Source organism: Chaetodon trifascialis, chromosome 12, assembly GCF_039877785.1.
Source record: "Chaetodon trifascialis isolate fChaTrf1 chromosome 12, fChaTrf1.hap1, whole genome shotgun sequence".
Classification (NCBI taxonomy): domain Eukaryota; kingdom Metazoa; phylum Chordata; class Actinopteri; order Chaetodontiformes; family Chaetodontidae; genus Chaetodon; species Chaetodon trifascialis.
In genome coordinates this window covers 22,041,088-22,066,009 of record NC_092067.1, presented here as the reverse complement: position 1 = coordinate 22,066,009, position 24,922 = coordinate 22,041,088, and the positions used below count along the sequence as shown (strand labels likewise).

Below are 24,922 nucleotides of genomic sequence, written 5' to 3'. Positions count from 1 at the left end.
GAGCGTTATTAAGTAGAGAGAACACATTTTGATGTCTCTCAGATTAACATTTGAAGATCTTAGTATTAGAAAAACATCGGCCATCATTTCATTTTTCACATCCTGTGAAACAGCCACACACACACACACACACACACACACACACACACACAGAAGACTTACCTTAACAATAAGCAAAGCAGCTATTTGCCTAACCCTGACTAAAATTTTATGATTTACATTATGGGGACTTCGTAAGGAAGGTGAGTCTCCACAAGGTGACTGCGTAAACAGATTTATGTCCCCACAACATGAGTAACACATGGACACACACACACACACACACACACACACACACACACACACACACACACACACACACACACACACACACACACACACACACACACACAGAACTCGAGGACTTGAGTCTGATTGACACCAAACACGTTTGTGAATTTGTCTCTGGTAAAACGTTCCTCTCAGCAGGAGAAACAAGCTGCGCTACCGAACAGGGAAATGGAACAGAAGTATTAGAAATATATTCATATATTTCAACCAATGATCGTTGATAATTGATTTAGTCACTTACTTACAGTTAGTTACTCAGAAGATGCGAGATCCTGAAGTTCTTGTCAAAGCCTTTTGTTGATGTATTGCCATATTACATTTCTTAACTTACCCGACGTGTCAATCCCATTTTATGCTACTTTAGACCTCTACTACCCTACACATCAGAGGGAAATATTGTTCTTTCACCCCATTATGACAGCTTTAGCTAATAGCAGTTTTCAGAATATGATTTTACAGACAAAACTCTGCATAAAATATGAAATACAACACATTTTTAAAGATTAGAAAAGCAGTCTGGCTGGGCTTCTTGTCTTTTAAGAGACTTTTCTGCTCTGAACTTCTGGTTTCACTTTCACTCTGTTATTAGATACTAAAGAAAAGGCTAAATAATGAACACAAATCTTTGTCCTCCTTCCCATTAACCATCTCATGACCTCTCAGATTTAGCTTAGGGACCACTTGGATTAAAATACTGAAGTGTACATACAAGTTCAAACTTTCTCCACCTGAAGGAAAATGCTGCTTATCCACTGATGCATCATCATTAAGACTCTAATAAAGCATTAATAGTAATGTGTCACGCTGAAAGAGGCAGAATAAGCACTTTTCCTTTTATACTTTAAGTACATTTTGACTGATATTGCTTCTGTATATGTAGGGGTTTGAGTATTTTTACATTGTACTGTGGACCTGTGACGCCGCTCACATCACCGTCCTCACAGCAGCAGCTAGTTCAGCAGAGCCGTCTGACTGGAGAGAAAGGCATTTATTCTGCGTGATGCTTCTCATAAATGATTCATCTTACAATAAAATCTCTCTTGGTAATGCGGCCTGAGAGCACGATCAGACGGTGATGCAATTAATTTCATCCTTTAAGCATTTAAAGCATCTTATATGAACCATTAAGTGTGCAAATTGCTATTTTTTTCCCCATTCCTTGTAAGGACACAGAGACAGACACACTCACAACACGATAAGAAAGAATGCCAACCATGTGCAAAAGTAAACTAAGAACTCTTTTATTCTTTTTTGTTCATTTTATATATCTATCTTTAGCTGTTTTTTTTTTTTTTTTCTACTCGAGTCCTTTAAAAGTTTGTCATCATGCTAGGTGCAGCTTCAGTGTTTGGTAGTACATGCAAGGTCGTGGGTTCTGTTGGTGGCGGTTTTTCACACATCGGACAACTGGAGTGAGGGAGAACGGGAAGGCGCCGGTTCTGGAACCCCGAGTGGACCAACACTGACCACCCCGGAGTCACCCCCGGCCAAAAGAACCAAAACAAAGAAAACCCCCCCCCGCAGGTGCGGCTGCAGAGGGTGGGGGCACCGACCATCATTGAGGATTCACAAAGGGTTAAGCAGAAGCAGTTCAGTTCTTGCTGTGATAGTTGCCATCCAATCCGGGGACGGTTTTATATCATGACATCATCATTTGACATCTTTAGTGCAGTCAAAAGAAAAATAAAAGTCTAGAAGCAGGCAGTCTCTTTAGGGGGAAATATACAAAAAAAGAAAAAAAAAATCCTCAGACAGCTTTGGAGAGAGAGAAGAAGACAGGAGAACAAAGACTGGAGGAGCAGCGGGGGAGGGAAACCATTCAGACTCCTGTGTGTGATGGAGCAACATTAAAGGAGACATCAGGAGTATTGCTTGTGACTTTGGTCTGGGTCTATTTGTCTGCAGGTGGGGGCACTGGATCGCCACAGTTAGTTTCTTTTTTTCAACCAAATTTCAAGGTTTCTACCTTTAAGTCAACTCCGGTAGATTCCCTTTTCCCGCTTTTCTAATACTGACTCATAAAACAACCAAATAGAAGTAAAAAAGGTACATATATGACATCGCCCGTGCCAGCTGGTGGATGCCACTTTGAGCTGAGGCACCTTACAGTGCATATTCTTTTAAACGTTGGTGGCTACAATGGGGATGAATCATGTTAACCCCGGCAGTGTTAGTGCCATGCTTTATGGTGCCCGGTGAGTCACAGAGAACCACTGATACTTAGGAACATTAACATCTTCACAATCCCAGGAAGAGGGAGAGAGTTCAGTTTCTAGGATGGGATGAAACGATTGTACATGGAACAGATTTAGTCATTTTTGTTGTTCCTTATATACACAGAAGTACGATACTGCAGCGATAATGATTGCAGGTCACAATATACAAGTGGCCACCGACAGCTACAGATGCACTAAAGAAGCCTGACAATTCAATTTCCCCCACACTGAATGGAATACATAGTTTTTGTACAAATCAAAAGTACACTGTTCAGTGGGTTTACAAAAAAAAAAAAAGAAAACAGTAAAGGGTCGATTTTAAAAAAAGGGAGGATTTAAAAAGAAATCTCTGTAAGGAAAAAAGGAGGACACATGGACATCATCGTCTTTGGTGAAGATTCCACACAGTATGCTAAAAGACGTCTGAGCACGCACACAGATCTCGCTCGCTCTCACACACACATGCACGCACACACACACACACACTTCCTACAGCTGGGAAGAGGAACTCGCTGCAGTTACTTGGAAATACATCCTCATTTACAGATTTTAAAACACGAGGACATTCATGCACGCGGGGTGCAAAGGTGGCAGGTCAGTTCACGGAGGTCGTCTACGCGGCTAACGTGTTTCTGTGGATGCAGAAGAGAGGACGACGGAAGTGACATCACACTGCGATGCATTTGGGTGCGACCCACCGGTAGAGTTTGTCAGACATGAGCACAGAACATGACGGCATGTTACTTCACTGTTCCTCAAACAGAGTTATGTGGAGGGATTACAGCTCGTTTGCATTTCGACTATAACTGCAGGCCTGCGTGATGTGACATGCAGTGAATGTGAATCACTGCTCGTGGCGCCACAGTGCATCGATCACGTCTTCTATTAATAGTTCATCCATCGTGGATCCCTGCCACGAAGTTACAAGATCTGAGAGGTCTGTTTATGCCAACTCTGATTTCACTGCAGGATTATCCCCCCAATTCTCAAATGCCCAGTCTCACGAAAAACAACAACAACAACAACAACAAAAAGGTCCCTGTCCCTCCCCTTAAAACAAACAAACAATCACAAGAAATCTACAAAATAGAGACAAAGATTCAAAGCTGCCTGTGGAGGAAGATGCTGGCATTCATTCAAAATCATTCACTGACGGAAGCTCTCCACCTTTTCTGCTCTGTAGGCTTCCCACTTCAGTTCCCATGCAAAGCCATGGCTTAGATCAAGGAAAAATACAACGTGCAGCACCTCCCAAAGCTTGTCCCAAGACCCAGGCGAGGGGAGGAGTGGGGGTGTGTGACGACCCCCCCCCCCCCGCCCCTCATGGTTTAAATATGGAATGAGTGACAGAAAATAACTTACAGAACAGATGAATGAATGTACAAGACATAAACATCAACAAAAGTGTCCTAAACAGCTGCGACCCCTGGCCTGCATATTCTCTGCTCAGTGAATCAAACAGGACCACAATATTTAGTAACATTTTCATCTTTAATACAGGGGCTATGAACATGTAGTCTCATCTAAGGAACGGACCAAATAACACACATTAAATGTTATAGAACTATCTTCTTTTCAGCACTAGATTTACATCCTGGAGATTTATGCATTTTAAATTAAAGTTCGTCATAGTCATTCATTTTTTTTTAGGTCCATACACGTTGGTTTTAGTTACCAAAGATCCTGTGTTTCTAGGCTACATCTCACCCTAAACTGGCTACACTCACTGACAGAGAGAACAGACAGAACTGTGTGATTTCACCTTCCACGTCTACGGCTTGAAAACACAACTTCTATGAGAAACATAAACAATCAGCGGCGTAAAAACCATGGATTCCAGTTTAAAAACAGAACAAACAAGCAGATGGAAAAACCCCATCCATTAAAATCAGAATAAAAGGACAAAAATCAATATGATGAGAGAAGACATGGTCTGGCTGAAGTCCTCTGAGGAATGAGAATGATGAGCGATGGATGGTTTGTGAAACTACGCACGTTTATTTCCACGAGTACAAAGTGCACGTGCGTGCCGACACATGGGACGGAGGTAAGTGTCTCTGTGGGCTGGTTGTTTATAGGGGGCTCTCTTGCTTTCAGGCCTGGGTCAGGGGGGAAAGAGTGGGGGGTTTAGGAATCCCTTGGTCCCTTGACTCCCTCAGGAGCTGAGGGTGAACTGGTCTTGCTCGATGGGCTTTTTGACCCAGGCCCCGAGGCCGGCCTTGTGGAAGGCCTTGATGAGCGCCTGCTTGGCAGAGTGGTACTCTGTGGCTGCCTGCTTGGCTTCATGGTAGGAGCTGGGCTTGAGCATCTTGATCCACAGAATGGACGACAGCTGGAAGGGAGACAGAAAAACCCAAAAGGTGAGCAGTGTGATCAGAGAATGAATGAGCCATCATAATAAAACCAGAAGGGCGCTCTAGAAGTGGACACCTCCAGGAACTGTTCACTCCTTTGTGACATGCAAATCTGCAAGTGCAACCATCACATAAATCTGGATTTATTTCCGGAAGTGATACAAGTGATGTTACAGATGTACCGCCTCTCCCATGAAAACACTGTGGCCGAGCGCTCCAAGTCTGAGCAGCTACATGTGCCGGCTGCTCCAGAGGATCCCTGGTCCCCGTGGGCCGTGTTTTGTCATTATATAACTTGACTACCATCTACTGGATTTTAAGATGTTTGGAATTTATTCCACCAGGGCCAAATGTTCAAAAAATAATATGAGCATCTGCCTCGTGATTCGGATTCACTCCTTGGCACCCTTCCACCAAGTTTCATGAAAATCAGGCCAGCAGTGTTTCCAAAATCCTGCTGACAAACAGATAAACAAACCAAACTGGCGGAGGTAGAAATACGAAAGTCAGCGTCAATGAGCACGATTCTACTGGCTCTAATTTTAGGGTTTGTTTTCCCAGATGTGAGCGTCTGACCCACAGTGCCAGTAATGAATGTTTCAGTTCAGATTTCTGTATGTGGTCTGGAAACCGACCATCACGCTACTGCTGGGATTCAAAGTCAAGTTTGACCCAAGTGATGCCAAACAGTAACCCCAACTCTTCTCTCCGTCCAGCCCTTCAAGGAAGTAACATTCTAAACTGAACTGTTCTCCAGACATACGACTGATTCAACAAAAGCTTCACTGGATGATGGACCAGTAAAATGTGGCGAAAACAATAGAAAGCAGCCCACAATGGTGAACAGAGTTAACCATCAAACCACTTCATGGATACGGAGGTTTATGGTTTACTCACCTTGGAGTGGAGGCGCACCCAGCGGCTGTAGAGGGCGTTCTTGCAGAGGCGTGAAGCGCGACCCATGTCGTCCTTGCCTGTGGTTGCATTGATCACCTCCAGGGCCTGGTCACCCACCGTCCAGTTCACGCTGAAGCTGGGGGCCTTGCCTGGCTGCCTGGCCTCCGCGTTACTTATACCTGGAATCAAAACCAATGTGGGTCAAAGACTCAGCAGGCCAAACGTCATCGCTGTCCAAAGAAAACCAAGCGTCTCCTCATCTAATGATTTTACATTTTTCAAGTGTTCCTTTGTGGAAATATGGAATTTTTAGAGCCCTTTGCCAACATTAAGACCCTCAAAACATAAAAAATGGCTTCAAGCCTCCAAGTAGAACAGTGTCGGTAATAAGATGATTATTTTCTTTCTCCTTCGTCCAAAGATTCTGTGGGAGACCCACAGGAAGGTATCAAAGATTGGCTGAGGTATCCAAACCTGGCAGCCCATTCCTTCCAATGACAGCTGCTCCCACCGCTCCTTCATCTTGAAATAGCAAGTTTCTTCCTTGCTGTTCTTTTTTTTGTTGTTGTCCAACTGAGTGGAGACAAAGTACCATCGACTCAGGGGGACTCAGCCGGCTCTCTCCCAGCACACTACAGAGCATTGATCTCCACTGTATCTGAAGCATAAATGGCTGATATATGGATGCCATAAATCCTGGTGTCTCGCTGTGTGTGTGTGTGTGTATTAAGCTCCTTGGTTCCATTTGGCAGCACTTAAGGCAGAAGATGATTTAAAGGGGATGAAATCCTCAGTGCTCTAACGCCACAGTGCTTCACCGCTAAAAACTCTCTAAAGCGGAAAAGGTTAATAACCCCCTACAATTATCTCCTTTACCCGCCATTTAGAGAGCAACCGGAGAGGAGGAGCAGGGGGAGCTGTGGACAGCTCCAGGACGTGTGATATGATGCCTGTTCTCAAAGGAGTGACCACGGCGTCACTTCACCTGTTTGGATCTGAGCGCTGAAGTAGTGTAAGGAATGGATTAAAGTGTGTGTTTACCTGCTCTAACTTAGGCTGCAAATGTTAGCATGTGCAGCTAATTAGCTTACTAACCACAGTAGTAACTGATACTTGCAAGGCCAAAGAGACCATCGTAAACTACGCTACTTTGTAGTGTTACAGGTTACGTTAGAAAAAGCGCCGTTTATGGGTGGAACATCCACTGAGTAGCATTTCCTCGCTGTGTGGAAGCCGATCCTGGACGCTATCAGAGTTTAAGCTGAGAGGAAAGCTTAACAAGCATGGCAACAGTAACTAAGGGGGGCATGACCTAAGAAGAAGAAGAAGAAGAAGAAGAATTCCTTTATTCGTCACAATTTTACACACAACATGCAGAGTTGAGGGGGAAACTGCACACGCCATGTATCTGTGAAATTCTTTCCCGCTTTTTGACCCATCCATGGTCAGTCCTTCCTCCACGACCAGGAGCGGTGGGCTGCCGGTCGACCGGCGCCCGGGGACCCAGCTCTCGTTTGTCACCATTGGTCAGGTGGTGATCTTCTTGCATGTTTTTAGTGGGGGTATTTTTATGGAGCATACCCCAGGAGGACATGCCCCCAGCGCCCACAGCGGGATTCGAACCGGAGGCGACAGTGTTACCCCTGAGCCACCGTGCCACCTAAAGTAGTATTTCCACCCAGCCTCGAACCGGCTTTGCTCGTGTTAGGCGACCGTCATAACCACTACGCTACGGACATGTGTGACTTGAAGTGCAAACACACAACTTTTCAGTGTTTCCAAGTGGTATTACTGTTGGTGTCGCTCCTCAGAGCCCAAAAACTACCAAAAACAGAGGACACAACGCATTTGCTTCCAAATTTCTGTTCAGAAATGATCAATATCACGATCAACAAGCATGTTCACTGAAGAGGTAACGTGCAGTTATCATAATTTTATATGGAGTAATGAAATAGTTTGAGTATGGCTCTGGGTAAATGAGTAACTACAGCAGAGGTTGGTGTCGGGGTGGAGGAGGAGTAGAGGAAAACATTAGGACAAAAAGCCTGAGTTCGTTCATTCATTTAATCCATAATGGAGAAATGAAAGCAGATAGAAACGGAGCCAGCCAGACTGGATCGGCTTCATTTTCCCAGGAGGTCGCGCCTGGTGGCAGACAGCGAGGCTTATGGGGAACCAATCAAAACGCTGATGGTGTCATTATTCTATAGTCCCTCTGTTATCCAATCAACACTTACTTAATGATAATATGGTAAAGAGGAAGAGGAAAAAGAGTGGGAGAGAAAGAGAAATGAAAGGTCAGGAAATGTGTTTAAATAAAATAATAAAACTGAAATATTTCTCTTCAAATTAGAGGAAGTGAGTGTCCATGACAGGTTTAAATCATGCTAAGAGCTGCATGTGTTTTATATAAAGACGTTTGGTGAACCCAACATTCTTCTTGCAGGGAACTGTTCATGCTCAAATTATTCATATGCAAAGTCCTCCAAACGACCAGAAGACAAAGACTGAATGCTATGTCTAAAAAAGGAAAGTAAAAAAAAAAGAGAAAAGAAATGTGGGTCTGGGTCTATATGGCCTTTTTAAAAGGTCAAGCCAATGCTGAAAATTTACAAAAAATGATAAAGCTATTCAAATTCCACAGGAACTAGGTAAATGTCAGCTCAGATCAAACAGAGGAGAAAAGCAATAAGTGTCTTCCTGCTGCGGACTGACCAGTGAGGTGGATGAATGTGTTTACTGTTCACCGTCTGTCTGTTTGATATCCACACAGCAAGACAAACAAGACGGCCCCCTCAAGACATGAAAATGTGAGCATGATCGCTGTATTCCTTCAGCCTGAGCTCTTATTAGATTAAAATTGCAGTGTCTTTCAGCACGTCTTTCTTTCCTCTCATTTCCCCAAACACTCCACATCAAAGCAGGCACTGACCGCTGAGCAGGGGCCTGTTGAGGGTGAACTGCTGGGGCAGGTCCTCGATATCTGCGATGCGCTGGTACATGGCCCTGGAGAGGTGGTCGGCGTGGTAAAGGCTGCCGAGGATGATGCTGGAGAAGTAGATTGGCTCTGTGAAGTAGCTCATCAAAGAGCCCTGAATGCCCACCACGTTCCACCTGCAGAGGGAACGCACACACACGCATCAGAGAGTGTGGAAGTGGAGCTTATTAAGTGTCATTAAAACACATATTTGTGGTAATTATAAATGATATGAAGCTCAAATGAAGTCAGACCAAACAAAGAATCTGGCCCCACAACTTTATTCACTTTCATAAATATCAGACAACATCAATAAAAACCCACATTTCCCAAAAAGTTGGGACACTGTAAAATTTGTTTCAAACGTGTTAACTCCATATTAACCATTTAAGTGCCACGAGAAGCAAACGAAGCTTGGGAACAGCTGACTACAACAACAGCAGACACCACCTTTCCTTCCCATGTTTTCTCCGTTGTTGTTATCAGAACCTCCTCATCGTCCTAATCAAGAAAATATGACTTTCAAGGGATGATGTGGTGAAATGATTGCAATCAGCCTAAAAAGTGCTCGCCGGCTGGGCTTCAAACCAAAAAACCAGCGTTCACTAGAGACCGAATATACAAGGAAATATGATAATGTGGTATGTGCCTAAGTGAACATCCAACAGCACGAGGGAAATATATTCATACATAGGCAGCCAATGCACAAATCTCGCACACACGATAACCCACAATCCTACACTTGTGTACGCTCTCGGGCATCCAATTTGGGATATTTCTTGTTGCCAACAAATTCCATGAAAAAAATAAACCCCCAAACCACCAATGAGTTTTTCAGCCTCTCAAGCCGAAGCCCGTCCATTCCTGAGACTTAATCTTTAAAAACAGGTCACAACTACACGGTTTTGTTTGTTAAAACATCTGAAATTGGACACTAACAGAGCTCCTGGTACATGAATGACAATTTACACTTTAATACTTAATACTACTGCCATATGTATACTGCACATGTGGTACTGCATACATTCTACTCCAATGGCTCCACCTGCTTACTCACATGGTTACTTACTATCACATCTCAGTATATATGTTCATCTGTTTATAAGCTGTTTATCTGTGTATCAGTGTATTTACATGCACACCTGTCCACAGCCTCTTCTCATTATGTATACGCATTCACTGCATTACTGCACAACCTGCTTACTTTACTGTGTATGCATCTTCCCTGGAGACCACAGCATTATATTTTAGTTTATTTTTGTTATTAGATTACATCCCTTTATTTTAGCAGCTGCACTACTTCAAGTCTTAGATTGTAATTTAGATTTTGTGATGTTTCTTCAAACATATTTCATTTTACATATCTGTAAGAGGACTGCTGGAGGAAGCCTGACACCAAAGAATTTCAATGCCAATGAGGGCTTCATTGTAACTGTTGAAACTCGGCTGTATGAGGCTTCGTCTACACTGGAAATATTAGTTGTTAGTAGATCAACTCATTGCTGGTTTTGGTCTTTTTATTGGATTTGTTGATATTAAGAAAAATATTGATTATCACGAACCTCTGTCCTTTAAAGATCCCTAAAAAGCTTCTCAAAAACAAGAAGCTGACTGTGATGATTCTCACTCTTCCTTTGACTTCAGGCGGTCTGTTTGAGAGTGTGTGAAATTACCAACATGGACCCAGAACAATGAGGAATATGCAAGCACAAGACCCCAGGCTATTACAGGGAACCCATTGTTTCCATATGCAATATTCTCTGTGTATATATGTGTGTGAGGGAGTGCGTGATGTTGTGTGTGAAACTGCAAACGCAAATGAAATCTCCGAAGTCATAGCTGCGAGCAGTAAAGCACACATTCAGCACAGTCAAACAGCCTTATAATATTCTGCGCCGTGCAGGGTTACACAAACACATCTGAAAACACTCGAAAAGGACGCACACACCATATAAAAAGAACCACAAAGACGCAAGCACGCATTCCGAGTCATGTTTTCAGAGGCATTCAATTTAACTCCCGTCAAACATCTCTGTTTCTTTGTGTTATCTTAGTCAATATCGTGCTCTGTGCGCACACACAGACACACACACACAGGGTCAGAAGAAGTCAGAAGGTCCGCAGATGTTACAGAAATAACAACACGAGGCAGCAGGACAAACAGAAATAAGCCATAATCGCTAGCTTTGCCTGTTTGCTAATGAGCTCATTCAAATAGCCGGGCGCAGCAGACTCTCAGGCAGAGGACGGCTTGTTCTCCCTGAAGCCGTGGGGCTGGGCATGTAATCAAAGCCAAAATGAGAGGAGAGAAAACAACGCGGACGCAGGGAACATTACGGGCATGGTCAAAGCGCGCCAGTCAGTTGCTGTATTAAATAGCAGCCCTGCGGCTAACAATTACTCACAAGAGGACAGAAGCAGGTGGGCAGCACATTTCTCACCTGGCTAATAGCTGTGTCAGGAGAGGGCAGAGGGAGAAGCTTTCCAAGTGTTTTCTTCACAGCGGAAGAGACATACTCATAACACAAATCCCTTATCTTAACCGTAAAGGGTTAATGTTCTGACGCTCTGCATCAACTCTGTGTCAACTTTAAAATATCTCGTGTTTTTCCTTGTTATCTGGTAAAGCTTGGGCAGAAATAACCCACATGACTAAGTGTACGTTCTCCAGCCTATTTTGCCCTCTACTGACTTGGATCGCTCCACTTTGGACAACCGCACAAAATCTGAATCACTAGCAGCGGCAGTGACACGCCGAAAAGGCAACAGGACTCCTCACACGGCGCAAACAGCATTCGCCACATACTCGACATCTCGCTCATCAAATACACACTCGGCATTCAATCACTCTGTGCGATCAGGCAAGGTATTACGATCCTGGACGTGGGAGGAGGAAGAGGAAGAGGAGGAGGTGGAGGAGAAAAAAAGCCGCTCATGAGAAGAGTTATGGAGAAGTTTTATCGTTCATCACAAGGGAGGCACAGTGTTGCCTTGAACATGGACAGAGACTAAAGATGCGATGATCTGCCAGTAAAAATGCCCCAGGGACAGAGGATCCATCAATTTAGATTGTCCCTGACACTCCCCGAAGAAAATGATGGACTTGAAATGACAAATCGAGGATATAATGCAATTCACTGCAGTATGAATAAATAAAATGCTTAAAAAGAGCATCATGAAACAAGGCTAAATGTGCTTTCCGTATAAAATTACCACAAGAGAACAAAGCACATTTAGTTGCAGTATATGAAGCAAACACACTTCTTTGAATTCTTGCTGAGAATTGCCGATTTTTGGACGGATAAAACAAAACAAGATGCAAAATGTGTGAATTAATGAGCTTTGGAGGTGCTGGTGGGTGGATTTGCTTTTGGACAGCGCCAGGCTAGCTCTTTCCCCCTCTTTTCAGTCTTTATGCTAAGCTAAGCTAACCGGCTGCTGCCTGTGGTTTCAGCACACAAAAAAGTGGTATCAATCCTGGCATCTGACTCTCGGCAAGAAAGTTAATAAACATATTTCTCAATGAATATGAAGTACAATATAAATCACAAACTGTCTGCGGTAACAAATTACCTTGCGATCTTGTCACTGCAGGACATGGTGAGTAACCTCTCCCCCTGCAGGACCCCGTCCCAGGTCTGGATGGTGTTGCTGGACCTGACAGGGATGGTGCCCTCCCCCGACTCAATTTTTGTCCTTAACTGTCCCCGTGCTTTCCGGTTGGGATGTCTGTCTCCTTGGTCTGAGCGAGACAGGAGAGAGTATAAAAGCACAAAACCGAAGCAGGAATCACAAACTAATCCGATTGGTTTGTAAAACAATTTCATGTACAATCGGAAAACTGAGTCCCTATCATTCTGCAACACGAGGAAACAGAGAAAGAAAAGGAAGCAAACATGGCTTCCACAAAAGCAAGACCTATTATTTATTATTATGTTATCAATGTTTTCTGCTGTTCCACCAGCAGGCGCCATCTATTCAGTGACTAATTGAATGTGGCTGCTCTCTATTCAGTCTGCCATGTGCAACGGAAAACACCGTGACAAGAGTAAGAGGGAGGTTAATCAGACAGACAGTGTGTGTGGGCTTGGTGGGAGAAAGACTGATAGAGACAGACAGCGAGTGACAAAAAGCTCTAATTACTACAATCTTGTTTAAATGTGTCTCTAATGCGTATTTGGACATCGGAATAAAAATTCTAATTAAATGAAACCGAGCATGAGCGGGAGGAAAACCTACAAATTCAATTAAATAAAAAACACTGTTGTTGAAACTGGATTGTGAACCAAGATGAGGCCGCATTGAAAACACGTTGGCTGAGCCGAGGAAAGGAGGCGAGGCTGGCGTGAGGCGGCGAGGGGACGCTCGGTACCTTCCACTCCGGCCTCGTGCGGAGAGAAGATCCTGGCGTCTCCGCAGGGCGAGGTGCTGATGTAGAGGTGGAACTGCACGTTGTCCTTTAACCTGTAGCCTCCCTTCTCGCACTGCACAAATATCGACTTCTGGTGGTCCTCTTTGTTGTTGCTGCGATAACAGACAAATGGCAGATTTAATGCGGGGCTAACAGGCGGCACATTTTTCATTATAGCTCACTTAGCTGGACTTAAAATGATATCGATTAGATCCAGTAAAGGACAACGTAAATATGTGTCATTAGATTGTAAATACAAGCACAAACGTGCACCGTCCACTGACCTGAGGAAGAACTCCAGCTGAGTGTAGAGGTACCTGATGAGCGAGCGTCGGGCGATTATCTCAGCGTGGCAGTCATTGAGAGCCAGGCCGCGGTCGCTCATGTACTCACCGTTGATGCATTTGGTTCCCGTGGAGACACAAATGACCTGTGCTTCCTTCACATCTGTCCCTGTTGAGGGCAGAGGGAACAAAGACATCTCACCACGGTCCTTGTCTAACCCTGCAGAGTCATATAACCTGGTAGGTTGCTGCAGCCTGTTCACTGTGCAGAGGAGAAGGCTGTTTTCACATTCATCTGCTGCAGGCGGAAAAGTTTCTCTGAGCTTATCTGAAATCCCAGTTTAACACGAGCACCTACAAGCATGATTTTGTCAAATCACATCCAGTATGCTACTTACACAAGGGTGATGTGCAAACTGGAAGCCTCCAACGCACAATTTGAGGATTTATTTTTCAGTGAAAGCAGGAGACCTCGCATGTCCAACAGTTTCATTTTTGAGAAATATTTGACTATTCAAAGCTTGTGGATTTTTCAGCAAGCAAAAAGTGAATGATGTTATTTAAAGAGCAGACAAAAATGATTCTTCAAAAGGGAGTCTGGAGGAGATCTTCAACTATCTTATAATACTCTACAGCAATGCATCATCAATCATTAAACCACGTAAAATCTTAATTTAGTGTGTCAAGCAAAGAGTGAGGTATAGAAAGGCAAAGGATGGAGATGCTCAAGAGTACAAATACCTTAAATTTGCACCTAAATACAGCACTTAAATTCCCAGATTGATTAACAGAAAGCAAAACTGTGGGCGTTGTTTAACTCATAAATGTTTAATATGCTGCAAAATAGGTCATTAATCTATAAAACTTAACACTGAATCTTGTCAACTTTGCTCCACAAGACTTGCAACCTGAATTTTCCTGCGAATAACACTTAAAAATTGCTTGTCAGTGCCGTCTGCTGCGAGCATAAAAGCAAGCCGACTCTACCTGTTGTCATGACCACCCCTGCTAGGACTTTCCGTCGTGCATGGGGGGAGGTGAAGTTGTCTGTCAACTCACTGAACTTATCCACCACCAGGCGAGAGACGGCGTCAGCGAGAACCTGGAATCACACACACACACACACACACACACACACACACACACACACACACACACACAAACGCATGCAGGCACACAAACACAAGCTTGTGTCAGATATGTCAGCTTACAAAGCACGTCTGATGTTATCCTCCCCTAGAGCACCATGTACCTGTCACAGTGCTCGCATTCAGCTCCAAACAAGAGTCAGAGCGTTGAAACGGCAACAAGTGAAAGTAGGTTGACCCCCTGAGGTATACCTAACCGTCTCCAAGCAACGCTGTTTGAGTTTGGCATGACAGTTATAATTTACCATCTCCCCTCTGACAGCGAATCACACAGAGCAGAAGCCGAACGAGTAAGCCCGAGCAACAGATGTGAACAAAGGTTTGTCGACGTTCCACGAGGTTTAAAACTGGAATCTAAACTCTGGGGGAAACCTCGAGTGAACTTCACACATCTTTTGTTCTTGGACAGCCATCTCCTCTCGCAGGCTCTTTATCCACCGCTAATGTGATGGAAAATGACGGCGACCAAGAGGAGAGACGACGGCTGGATGACCACAAATTAAAGAGATTAGTCCTATATTACTTCCCTGCTACTTCGGAGTCACCCACTCGTAGCCACATCATTTGAATTTCGAATGTCAAGGTCGTCTATGGTGCAGAAATGACTGTTAATCTCAAGGAGAACAATGAAGTGGAAGATCTGATCGCTCGCACAAAAAGCACATATATCCAAAAAATATTTCCATTCAGGAATGACTAAAAGAAGACTTGCTTTTCTTGTTTAAACGCATTTTTGATGGTTTGAGCGTCAACAAAATCAACTCAAACTACCAAATGCAGAACTAAAGTGAACATGTTTTTCGCAACAGCAGTGGACTCCAACCATTTTCCCCCATTAGTTCCTTGCCAGATGGAAACAGGCTGCAGAAATTAAATACCAAGACAGAGAATTAATAGAGCAATTAGTGGGGGGCTCTATCGTTAAAATGGGGTTCTTGTCGAATAAATCAGCTGACAAGAGGAGAGAGTGGCTACAGGAAAAGAAAAGGCTTTGGGGAGGGGACTGTTGACAGTGTGTTGTGCTGATTAGCTTTGCAGACGGTGTTATCTCTCGTCGCACGCTGGCATGGCTCCGACAGTCACCTCTGCAGTGGCATCAAAAGCAACCACCTGCCCTTAGTCCCTGCACACCTGATGTGAGCGAGGTTTTGATGATAACCTATGAGAACAGCACAGTTTGACAGCGGGAGCAGCTTGGAGTAGACCTCTTTGCAATCCAAAAGTCAAATCCAGGGGACGTCCATACTAGACTATTAAAGACTACTAATTTACCAAATTTTGTTGGAATACACTCATCAGACAGGGGAGTGTGTTTCATCTGAACACTTCTATCTAGAGAGAAGTAAGATATGCATCAGCACTGGCATCTTCATTATCTGCCATAACAGTGATTATCTGGATCCAATGTTAGTGTTACAGCTCCACGCACTTGAGAAACCCCCTCCCAGTCTCAATCTTTGTCATTTTAAGTTCTGTCATGTTTGACTCTCTCCTTAACTTCTAATTACAAGTCTACTGATGACTGAGAAGGTCAAGTAAATGAGCCACTGACAGCTTTAATGAAAGCAGAACTTGAAAAATGAAAATGATGTGTCTGATGTGCCGCTGCAGCCCTTTTAAAGGAAGGTTAAAAAAAGGTAGAGAAAAAAAACTGCTGTTACTGAACAAAATAAAAGTAAATCCTTCAACTTTGTTGCTTCCAGTGATTAACGTTTTGGTGTCTAGAATTTCCTGAAACCTGAAAGGTCAGGCATGCTGCATTCCCTAAAACTTGATAGATGTTGTAACTTGAGAGCAAGACAAAGATTTATTTGGCTTATTAAAATAAAAATGATGTAGCCATTCAAAATAATTCACAGTTTCAAGGCCTGATGAGTCAACCTGACAATTCAGTGACTTTACAAAAGGAAATGTAATGACTGACCAAAGCGCTGCACTGCGACTGAAGAAAGCATGTGGGCAATGCAACTTGTGGTGGACATCTTGGTCAAATAAATTAAATGGTTGAGTTTCTGTTCTGGTCTGCTCAGATTCTCTACAAGTATGACAACGGATGAAGAAAACAAATATCTTACCTGGGGTAGGTGAAGCTGCAATCCCTCTCTTGGTATGGGTTGCCGGGATGGTGTCTGGTCTAGCTGCATGTTGAAGAGAGCTGAGAGGGCGGCCTGCGCTGCCCGAGCTTTAGCCAACTTCTTGTTGCGCCCTGAGCCTTCAAACGTCTGTGCATCCACTGTTACTGACATCACAAAATTCTTGGCATGACTCTCCCCGCTCTCTGAGACAAAGTCATATTTGAGGCCTGGCCTGAGCTCATTGAGGATCATGACTGGGTTTTTGCCACTGGAGGGCGAGCTGAATGCTGATGGAGGGGGCAATGGGGCCTGGGCAAGGTTGCTGCCAGGTGGTGTGGGCAGTGGGTACTCCCCTAGTGAGTTTAAGGAGCTGCTACCATTAGAGCCTAGATAGAAGGATTCCTCAGGTGCGGCTGGTGTCTCAAAGCCATTGAAGAGCATATCTGGGAAGTCAGCTTGGTCAGATGTAAAGTCTGTGTTCACGGTCAATGTTCGACCCATGGCCAGGTGTGCCTCAGAGGCATTGGGGAACTGGACGAAGGAACGCAGCGCTTTCTCAGCTGCATTTAGTTTAGCCTTCTTCTTAGTTGGGCCCATGCCCTCAAACATCTGTCCATTGACCTCCACAGTCATGACAAAAACTGGTGCGTGGACCGGTCCTGTTTGAGACAGCAGTTTGTACTGAAGACCCGGTTTGATTTCGTTCAACTGCATCAGGGCATTCTTTGGCAGGACTGGCCCTGGTGTTTTCTTACGCTTCTTGGCGCGGAACTTTGAGTGCGTGTGTCCATTGTTTCCCTCTTCTAGGGGACGCTTTCGACTGCCCAGGCCGCTTCCATTGGGGAGCTGTTCAGCCACTCCCACCCCGTCTTTGCAGGACACGTTGTCCAGGTTTCGGTTTTCCTTAACATCGGTGCTGCTCGAACCTGCGGTGCCCAGAAAGAGTAACTTACAACGCCTTCGTTGCAGGATCTTGTAAATGCAAAATTTATAGATTCCTTTATCACTCTTTGGAACTGAACCAATGATTTGTGTTCCTTTAAGAAAGCAAGAGAAGCAGACTTTTCATTTGATTGAACATACTCATCTAGAGTCTATTGGTATTAATAAAAATAGTAGAATACCATCAGTACATCCACTGTTCGTAAAGATACGCCGAGTTCTTTGAGATGTACCTTTGTTAACATTCAAAACAGGAATTTTTTGGACTATGTTTTTGCTAACTTTTTTAAATTAATCTCTCAATATATCTTCATAATAAAGTTATAGTTATGATGGCCTCTTATTCTTATGTTCAGGGTTAAGTGGGAGAAATATATTTTCAAGTAAAACAACAACTGTACATTTTTCCGTTGCACAGTGTTATGGATCTCAAACATCAATGCACACAAATATGAGCTCACATATCAACACTCAACATAGACGCTTGCACGCACACGGAGCTGTTTCACATTCACTCTATCAATTTCTAATCGCCTGAGTGCCTTCAGAGAAATTAGGTACATTTTAAGTGTTCAGTTTTAAACTGCAGGCTCTGAAATACACTGTACTGGGGAACACATATCACTGAATCCAGTTAGCAAAGCGGATGGAATATTGGCAAAAATTTTCATTTATAACATCCTTCAGCAAAGGCTTGATAGGTTACTCCTTGCGGTACTCAGGAGAAAGAGAGGCCGCAGTGTGCATGAGTGGGATTGTAGGTTGGGTTGAGGGAGTGCAGGGAGGAGTGCAGGGGGAGGAGCTGAGGACCAGGCAAACAGGAGAATACATCAAAGAGGCAGAAGGAGAAGACTCCACCTACTGCAGGATCCTAAAGGCTGGACTGGTGACACGGTGGGAGGTTAAAATGCTGTTTACCCGTTTTGTTTTGTTTTGTTTTTTTACATGAGATTTTGAAAAGAATGACTGTCGTATTTGAAATGAGGAAAATCTGAATTCAAAATCTGTTTCTAATGAGGTGCCATTCATAAGACCCTGCGCCTCTGAGATCCCCCCCATGGAGCTTGTCAGAGAACACAGTGTTTCAGGTTGCAAAATGTAATGACATGCCGTTACCATCTGCACACTACAACTGACATGTCTGGACGCAAGAAAAAAAAAGACACTTGTTCCTAAGATCAAGAACACAAACTGCATATCCTTCTTTTTATGAGCATATCTGCACTGGAAACATGCAATATCTTTTGGTGTATGCGTGCATTCTGCAAACTGCTATTAGAGGTTTGCAAATAAACAAGAGAAAGGAGGGACAGCGTAAATGTGCACATTAGTAGCCAAGAAGAGCTTCTACCTATTAAAATTATGTTGGTTAAACAACCTTTAACGACAACAGACACTGCAGCATTTGGCTGTGGTGGATAATGAGGACTTGGACTCTCATTCTAAATGAATTATCTACAAAATATACAGCATATAGTACTGCAGCTTCTTATGTTTCTTGGTAATGGATAAAATGCATAGAACAATCTACTGGAAATGTGGGGATTGCCTGTGAATTTAATGCTTAATAACCTTAAATATACACATTTAGCTAGCAATCAGAGCCTCTCCTAAAACAGCTATACTGGTGGAGTAGCCACTGAAAACTCATGCATGCTGCACAGACAAATAAAGAGAATATCATGGCATACAGAAAAAAACAAAACAAAACTGGAGCTCTCTTTCTCCGTTTCAAAACGTCATTGTCAAAAATCATTCAACACATTTAAACTTCCTCTAAAGGGTTAAAATTGATACCATTTATTTTATGGTATAATAACTTTTTGCAGGATGATGGATATCCAGCAGCACTCCAGAGCTGAAGACCGGATCAGAGGACGAAAGCCATAAAGCAGCAGCCATGACACCATGCACTGAAATATGGCACATGCATGCAGTTGTGGTCATTATCAAGCCGGCGTCTGTGTAATCAGTACCCATTAGTTATGCAAAGACAAAAGATCCGGTATGCTTGGATCTTTCAGAGCTTGGATCCCCTGTGAGGGCTGCATGAACCAAATAACTCAGACAAAAAAAAAAGTCTTTTATCTTGACTTCATTTTAAGTGCAACTTGTTTGTTGGACTTTTGATTTGGGATGATTCAAGGGATTAAAGAATTTCAAGAACTGCTAAGGTTGTCACATGAAAGTTCAAAATGATTTCATGTTTTTCTCTGGTGTTCCCCTGGTATTAAAGAAATGGGCTTGCGCGAGCTTGGACTCTGTTTTATCTTCAAATACATCTTCTGAGGCTTCGGAGGCTTTGAAAGACAACAAAGACTATTTTGCAACTGCGCTCATTTGACTTAACACATAACAACATGCTTCTCCTCAGAGCAAAAACACTGAGTATGACACTCCAGTGAGACATGTTCATTTGTGTTGCAGGTTAGAGCACTGCCAGGATGACAGCTCTCTTTGATTGAGAGCTCAGAATTGTTAAGGTGTGAGGAAACACATTCAATCATGTCTTTCCGTGCCTTCTGAGGCTCACTTACTGAGTTCAAACCAAAATGTCTAATTAAAGTTCAATAAGCTGGAGTGGAGAGGATTTTCTAAAGAGAGAAATGGAGGTAGAGGGAATCTGTAATATAACCTGAAGCCTCTCAGATGTAATGATTAGTTCTTCCCTAAAAAGTTTCTGCAAAATCTGAGGCGTGTGTTTGTGTGTATGCACTGCTCTGCGTCTTGGTTCAAGTGAGGACAGAAGCTCCCATCATGCTCATGGAGGGGCAACTAAATGAGAATATAACTGGCAACACAACAGATACAAACAGTGTTTTCTGGGTTTTCATACAGATTTTTTAGGCTGATCAGTTTTTGCATGTTACATCGTTTTATAAAATGTAGGTTAAGCATACTAATACTTGCATAATATAAGTGAGTAAAATGTGTTCACACTGATTACACATGAGAGGACAGGAGGACATATGAGGGGGGGCATGCGGGCAGAACGGAGGGAAACAAAAATACAGGCAGACATTTATAAGTAAAGACCAGCTATTTCTCAGACTGGAGGACAGGCTGGAAAAAACAGAGAAAAACCAGAGTGGACTCACTCATATTCTCCTCCTCATCCACATCCATGGTGACGGGTTTGTTCTGACCCGAGAGCAGCCTCGCCCCCACTGCACCTGGGGATCGGGAGACAAGAAGGAGGCCTGCGTAAGCATGGACGGTGATACACGTGCACAGAAACACATTTAAAGACCAAGAGTGTACAGAGCGGGCGGCACGGCGGAACAGCAGGTAGTGCGCGTGCCTCACAGCAAGAAGATCGCCGGTTCGATCCCCGGGTCGGGCAGGGCCTTTCTGTGTGAAGTTTCCATCCGCAGGCTTCCTCCCACAGACCAAAAACATGCTCATTAGGTTAACTGGTGACTCTAAAATTGTCCTTAGGTGTGAGTGTGAATGTCGTCTGTCGGTATATGTTGCCCTGCGATCGGCTGGCGACCGGTTCAGGGTGTACACCGCCTCTCGCCCGTTGACAGCTGGGATAGGCTCCAGCCCCCCGCAACCCCGGAAAGGGATAGTCGGGTATGGACAATGGATGGATGGACTGTACGGAGCCCCTTAAAGTGCCACGAAGAAGAAACAAAAACTCTACTGTGCACACAAGATACTAAATCGAGCGCACAAGATACTAAAATATGTGCATGAGATGCTAAAACGTGCATCTGAGGTGAAAACGAAAGTTAATTAGCTGAGTTCTTCTCTCCATTGTCTCGCATGTGTGACTATGAACATCTGAAGTGGTCACTACGGAGAGCCGTATGCACGGACAAGTCAAAGTGTGGGAAATAAGTGTATCTCGAGCGCACGTTTTAGTATCTTGTGCGCACGATATAGTTTTTTTTTCTTTGTGGCACTTTAGGGGCTCCGTAAGAGTGGCTACAAGTGATGAAAAATTTCTTGATGCTCCAGGCAGCAAGTGCACACAAAGGAAAATGCACATATTGTACTGTGGAGGTAGCCCATGAGGCAGGCATATAAATATTCAGAGACTGAGAGATATCAAGGTGAGAGAGGAGGCCAGCGCTGACAGGCCTTAATAGCAGGAGCAGTCTATTGTGACTTTTATATCCCTCCGATTAGACCTCATTTCCCCTGCCTGCTGAGAGATATACAGCTAGTGACATGGCCAAGTTACTCCATTGCACACACACGACTTATCCCAAGGTGGAAAGTGCGATTAAAGCTCCATTAAGCAATATTTTTCACACTAACACAGAATCAAATGATTTCATGCAATCTGAGATGCTCTCTGATGCTGCCAATTACGCTGACAGGGAACAACCAACTCTGAGGCAATACGTTTTTCTTCTCCCTTCTGCAACTGGCTCTGTTAACATTTCATGCGGTGGAATCCAAAGCAGCAAACGAGTGGCTCATTAAGAAAGCCAAAAATGCAGTAAGACTTTCCCAGCCTTCCTGGAACTTTTGGGCAGTGTTTGATAAGATTAGCCTACAATGAATGGGGGATAAGAATGTCAGCTTCATCTATGTGAAACGCCAAGGGGTCAAAACCAAATACAAGACTGATTCCCCACCCCATCTGATTTAACCCATCCTGGTCGTCCTTCCTCCGCGGCGGACCAGGAGTGGTGGGCTGCCATCCAACCGGCGCCCAGGGACCCAGTTCTTTTCGTCACCATTGGTCAGGTGCTGATGTTCTTGCATGTTTTCAGTGGGGTTTTTTATGGAGGATACCCCAGGTAAACACAGGGAGAACATGCAAACTGCACACAGAAAGGCCCTTTTTCCTCGAGATAAAGGGCAGCAGGCACTGAAGGCATGGCGGAGGACACGCCCTCAGCGCCTACAGCGCCCCAGACGGGAATCAAACCCAGGACCTTCTAGCTGTGAGGCAACAGTGTTGCCACTGTTTCACCGTGCCACCAAGGGGGGTTCTCCAAAGGCTCAGTCCTTCCTAAGCGAGGATGGAGCGTGGTTCACCACTTTGTGAACACATGATTGGATGAGGGTTATTACATGAGCTCAGGAAGACAGCAAAGCTTGTTTTGTTTGCAAATGATTGATTTCAGTTTGTCAATTCGTGGCCTCAGAGATGAGGAGGGGGCCACAGTGAGGTCTGTTAACCTCACTTCTGTCTCCACACCCCCAGTTGCTTCCAAACTCATAGTCTTCAGCCTCAATGGAGATTTTGTGAAGCTCCCGCTGGAGCCACAAAACGCTTTCCACAACCTTTAGTGCTCCCTACGACCTGTAAACAGATTTTATGTATTCATTTGGTTCCCCTGTGAGTCTCTTTCATTCATAGCACAATACTTGACGACACTACAACAAAATCAAAGCACGACATTCAACAAATTGTTCAAATCACATGATTGGCATCAACCGTAAGTTTTACTTTTGATAATCATCTCAGCCTACAGGTCATCAATTCAACGATCTCCAATAATATCCTTTCAGAGAGGGGGAAAGTTGTACCACTGGCTCATACTAAGCTGCTAATTAGAGAACTAAAAGTTCGAAGAAAGCTGTAACTGCATGACTTCCCCCATCAGTCTCTCCACACCAACCACTTGAAAAGTCATAGCGCGACAAAAAAAATAGTGCTGAGAGCAGGGCAGATGAGCGCAGACTTGATGAAACAGACTAACAGAGTAAGCTCGATGAGAGAACGGGTGAGTTAAAGAGGGAGACGACAGAGAGAGGAGGAGAGAGATGGCATTATGATATAGAACAGATTGTGCTGATTCTACTCTCTCTCCACCCGTCTTCCATCAGTGCCCCCATTCCTCAGCCAGACACTTTCTTAAGCTAAACTAAATGGGCTAATTAATCTGGGCTAATGGTGGGTGACAGCAAATATGCTAGCACAATTATCACCCTATTAAAGATTCATATTCCAACCCATAATTGAAAATGAAAAGGTGGGGTGAAGGGAGGAAGGTGGGAGTAGGTCCAGCAGAGTGGAAGATGAGAGTCATTTTTCTCAGGTAGCAGGAGTCAGGTGCCGGCCCCCCAGACTCAAAACCGAATCTATACGCAAGACTAGTTGCACCACTAACAGGTTGTTACTCCTGCACGCTGCACGAGTTTATGTTTCCAGACTTCAAATGACTGAGCTGAACTTGAACAATTTTAATATCTTAATTTACTTTCAAATAAAGTCTGCTGTCTCATGGACCAGATGTGCAGTTGGGTAACTGTGAGTAAAAGGAATGAATTTTGTATTTCTACATGTAAAGCTAAATATTAAATAAGGCCGGGGTTTTATTCTCATGCGTCTTCGTCCTCCAACAGCACGCGATGCAAATGTGCCTGTCAGTTCTGATTCTCAGATGAGACCGCCTTGGCCGTAAATCTGTGACTATTCCTGAAATCAGGTGCAATCACTGGGGAGAGCGGTACAAAGAATTCATAAAATGAGTGTGTGTTTGTGTATGTGTGTGTGTTTTGAGGATAAATCTGGAGGTACGCAGTCCTTCAGGGCTTCGGAAGAAGGCCGGCCACTTGATTCTGCGGGGGTGAAATCAAAGCTTTTTGGGTTGAGTGAGATTTCTGATCCTGATTAAATGGTTCCTAATATGACAAAAAAAAAAATAAGATCATCTCATGATCCACATTTAGCCATAATGGGATATATATGATGTTTACACTACGAGCCGAGAAAATATCTCAAGAAAAGCGAGGTACAGGTCATCAATGTTCTCTAATGCCACATTTCCACTAGCGCAGCTCGACTCGACTCGACTCGACTCTAGCCGGTTGTTTTGTGTTTCCATTAGGGATAGTACCTGGTACCCGATACTATTTTTAGTACCTGCTCTGGTGAGGTTCCAAGCGAGTAGAAGCGATACTATATGTGTGACGTCAACAGCCTGGCCGGAGAGTGTCGTTACTGGTCTGCGACGTCCAACACCGGAAAAACAATCCCGCCCCCTCCATTGTAACGCCGGGCAACAGCAACCGCTGACTTTATTCTTTATTCTAACTCGAGGGAAATGGCTGCTCGTAAAATATCACCGTGGTCCGTCGACAAAAAGCCACAAACCGAGCAGCAAATACAACATCGCCTTGATGTCCTCCATTGTTTGCCGGCTCAGTTTGCGTCGCGTACAAATTGACGTCATGGCAGTTTCGCGCAGCCGTGGTATGACGACCCCGCCTACGTTGAGGAGGTACTATGAAGTACTCAATTGTAATGGAAACTCAACCAAACCAAGTAGAGTAGAGTAGAACCGAGTCGAGTAGAGCTGGAACTGTGTAATGGAAATGCGCC

The 24,922-nt window shown here is 44.1% G+C and overlaps 1 protein-coding gene across 3 annotated transcripts in view; it reads right to left on the bottom strand.

Moving 5' to 3' along the window:
- Positions 1–1,555: 1,555 nt before the first annotated feature.
- The window catches only part of adarb1b (adenosine deaminase RNA specific B1b), a 108,256-nt gene continuing 84,889 nt past the window's right edge, over positions 1,556–24,922 (bottom strand). For all 3 annotated transcript variants that reach the window (XM_070975463.1, XM_070975464.1, XM_070975462.1), the window contains 9 exons: positions 20,733–20,807; positions 16,693–17,618; positions 14,457–14,571; positions 13,470–13,638; positions 13,147–13,298; positions 12,348–12,516; positions 8,730–8,911; positions 5,798–5,976; positions 1,556–4,878 (listed from right to left, as the gene is read on the bottom strand). In XM_070975463.1, the coding sequence (XP_070831564.1) occupies positions 4,702–4,878; positions 5,798–5,976; positions 8,730–8,911; positions 12,348–12,516; positions 13,147–13,298; positions 13,470–13,638; positions 14,457–14,571; positions 16,693–17,618; positions 20,733–20,760 (2,097 nt within the window). In that variant the 5' untranslated portion in view covers positions 20,761–20,807 and the 3' untranslated portion in view covers positions 1,556–4,701. The remainder of the gene's footprint in view (positions 4,879–5,797; positions 5,977–8,729; positions 8,912–12,347; positions 12,517–13,146; positions 13,299–13,469; positions 13,639–14,456; positions 14,572–16,692; positions 17,619–20,732; positions 20,808–24,922) is intronic.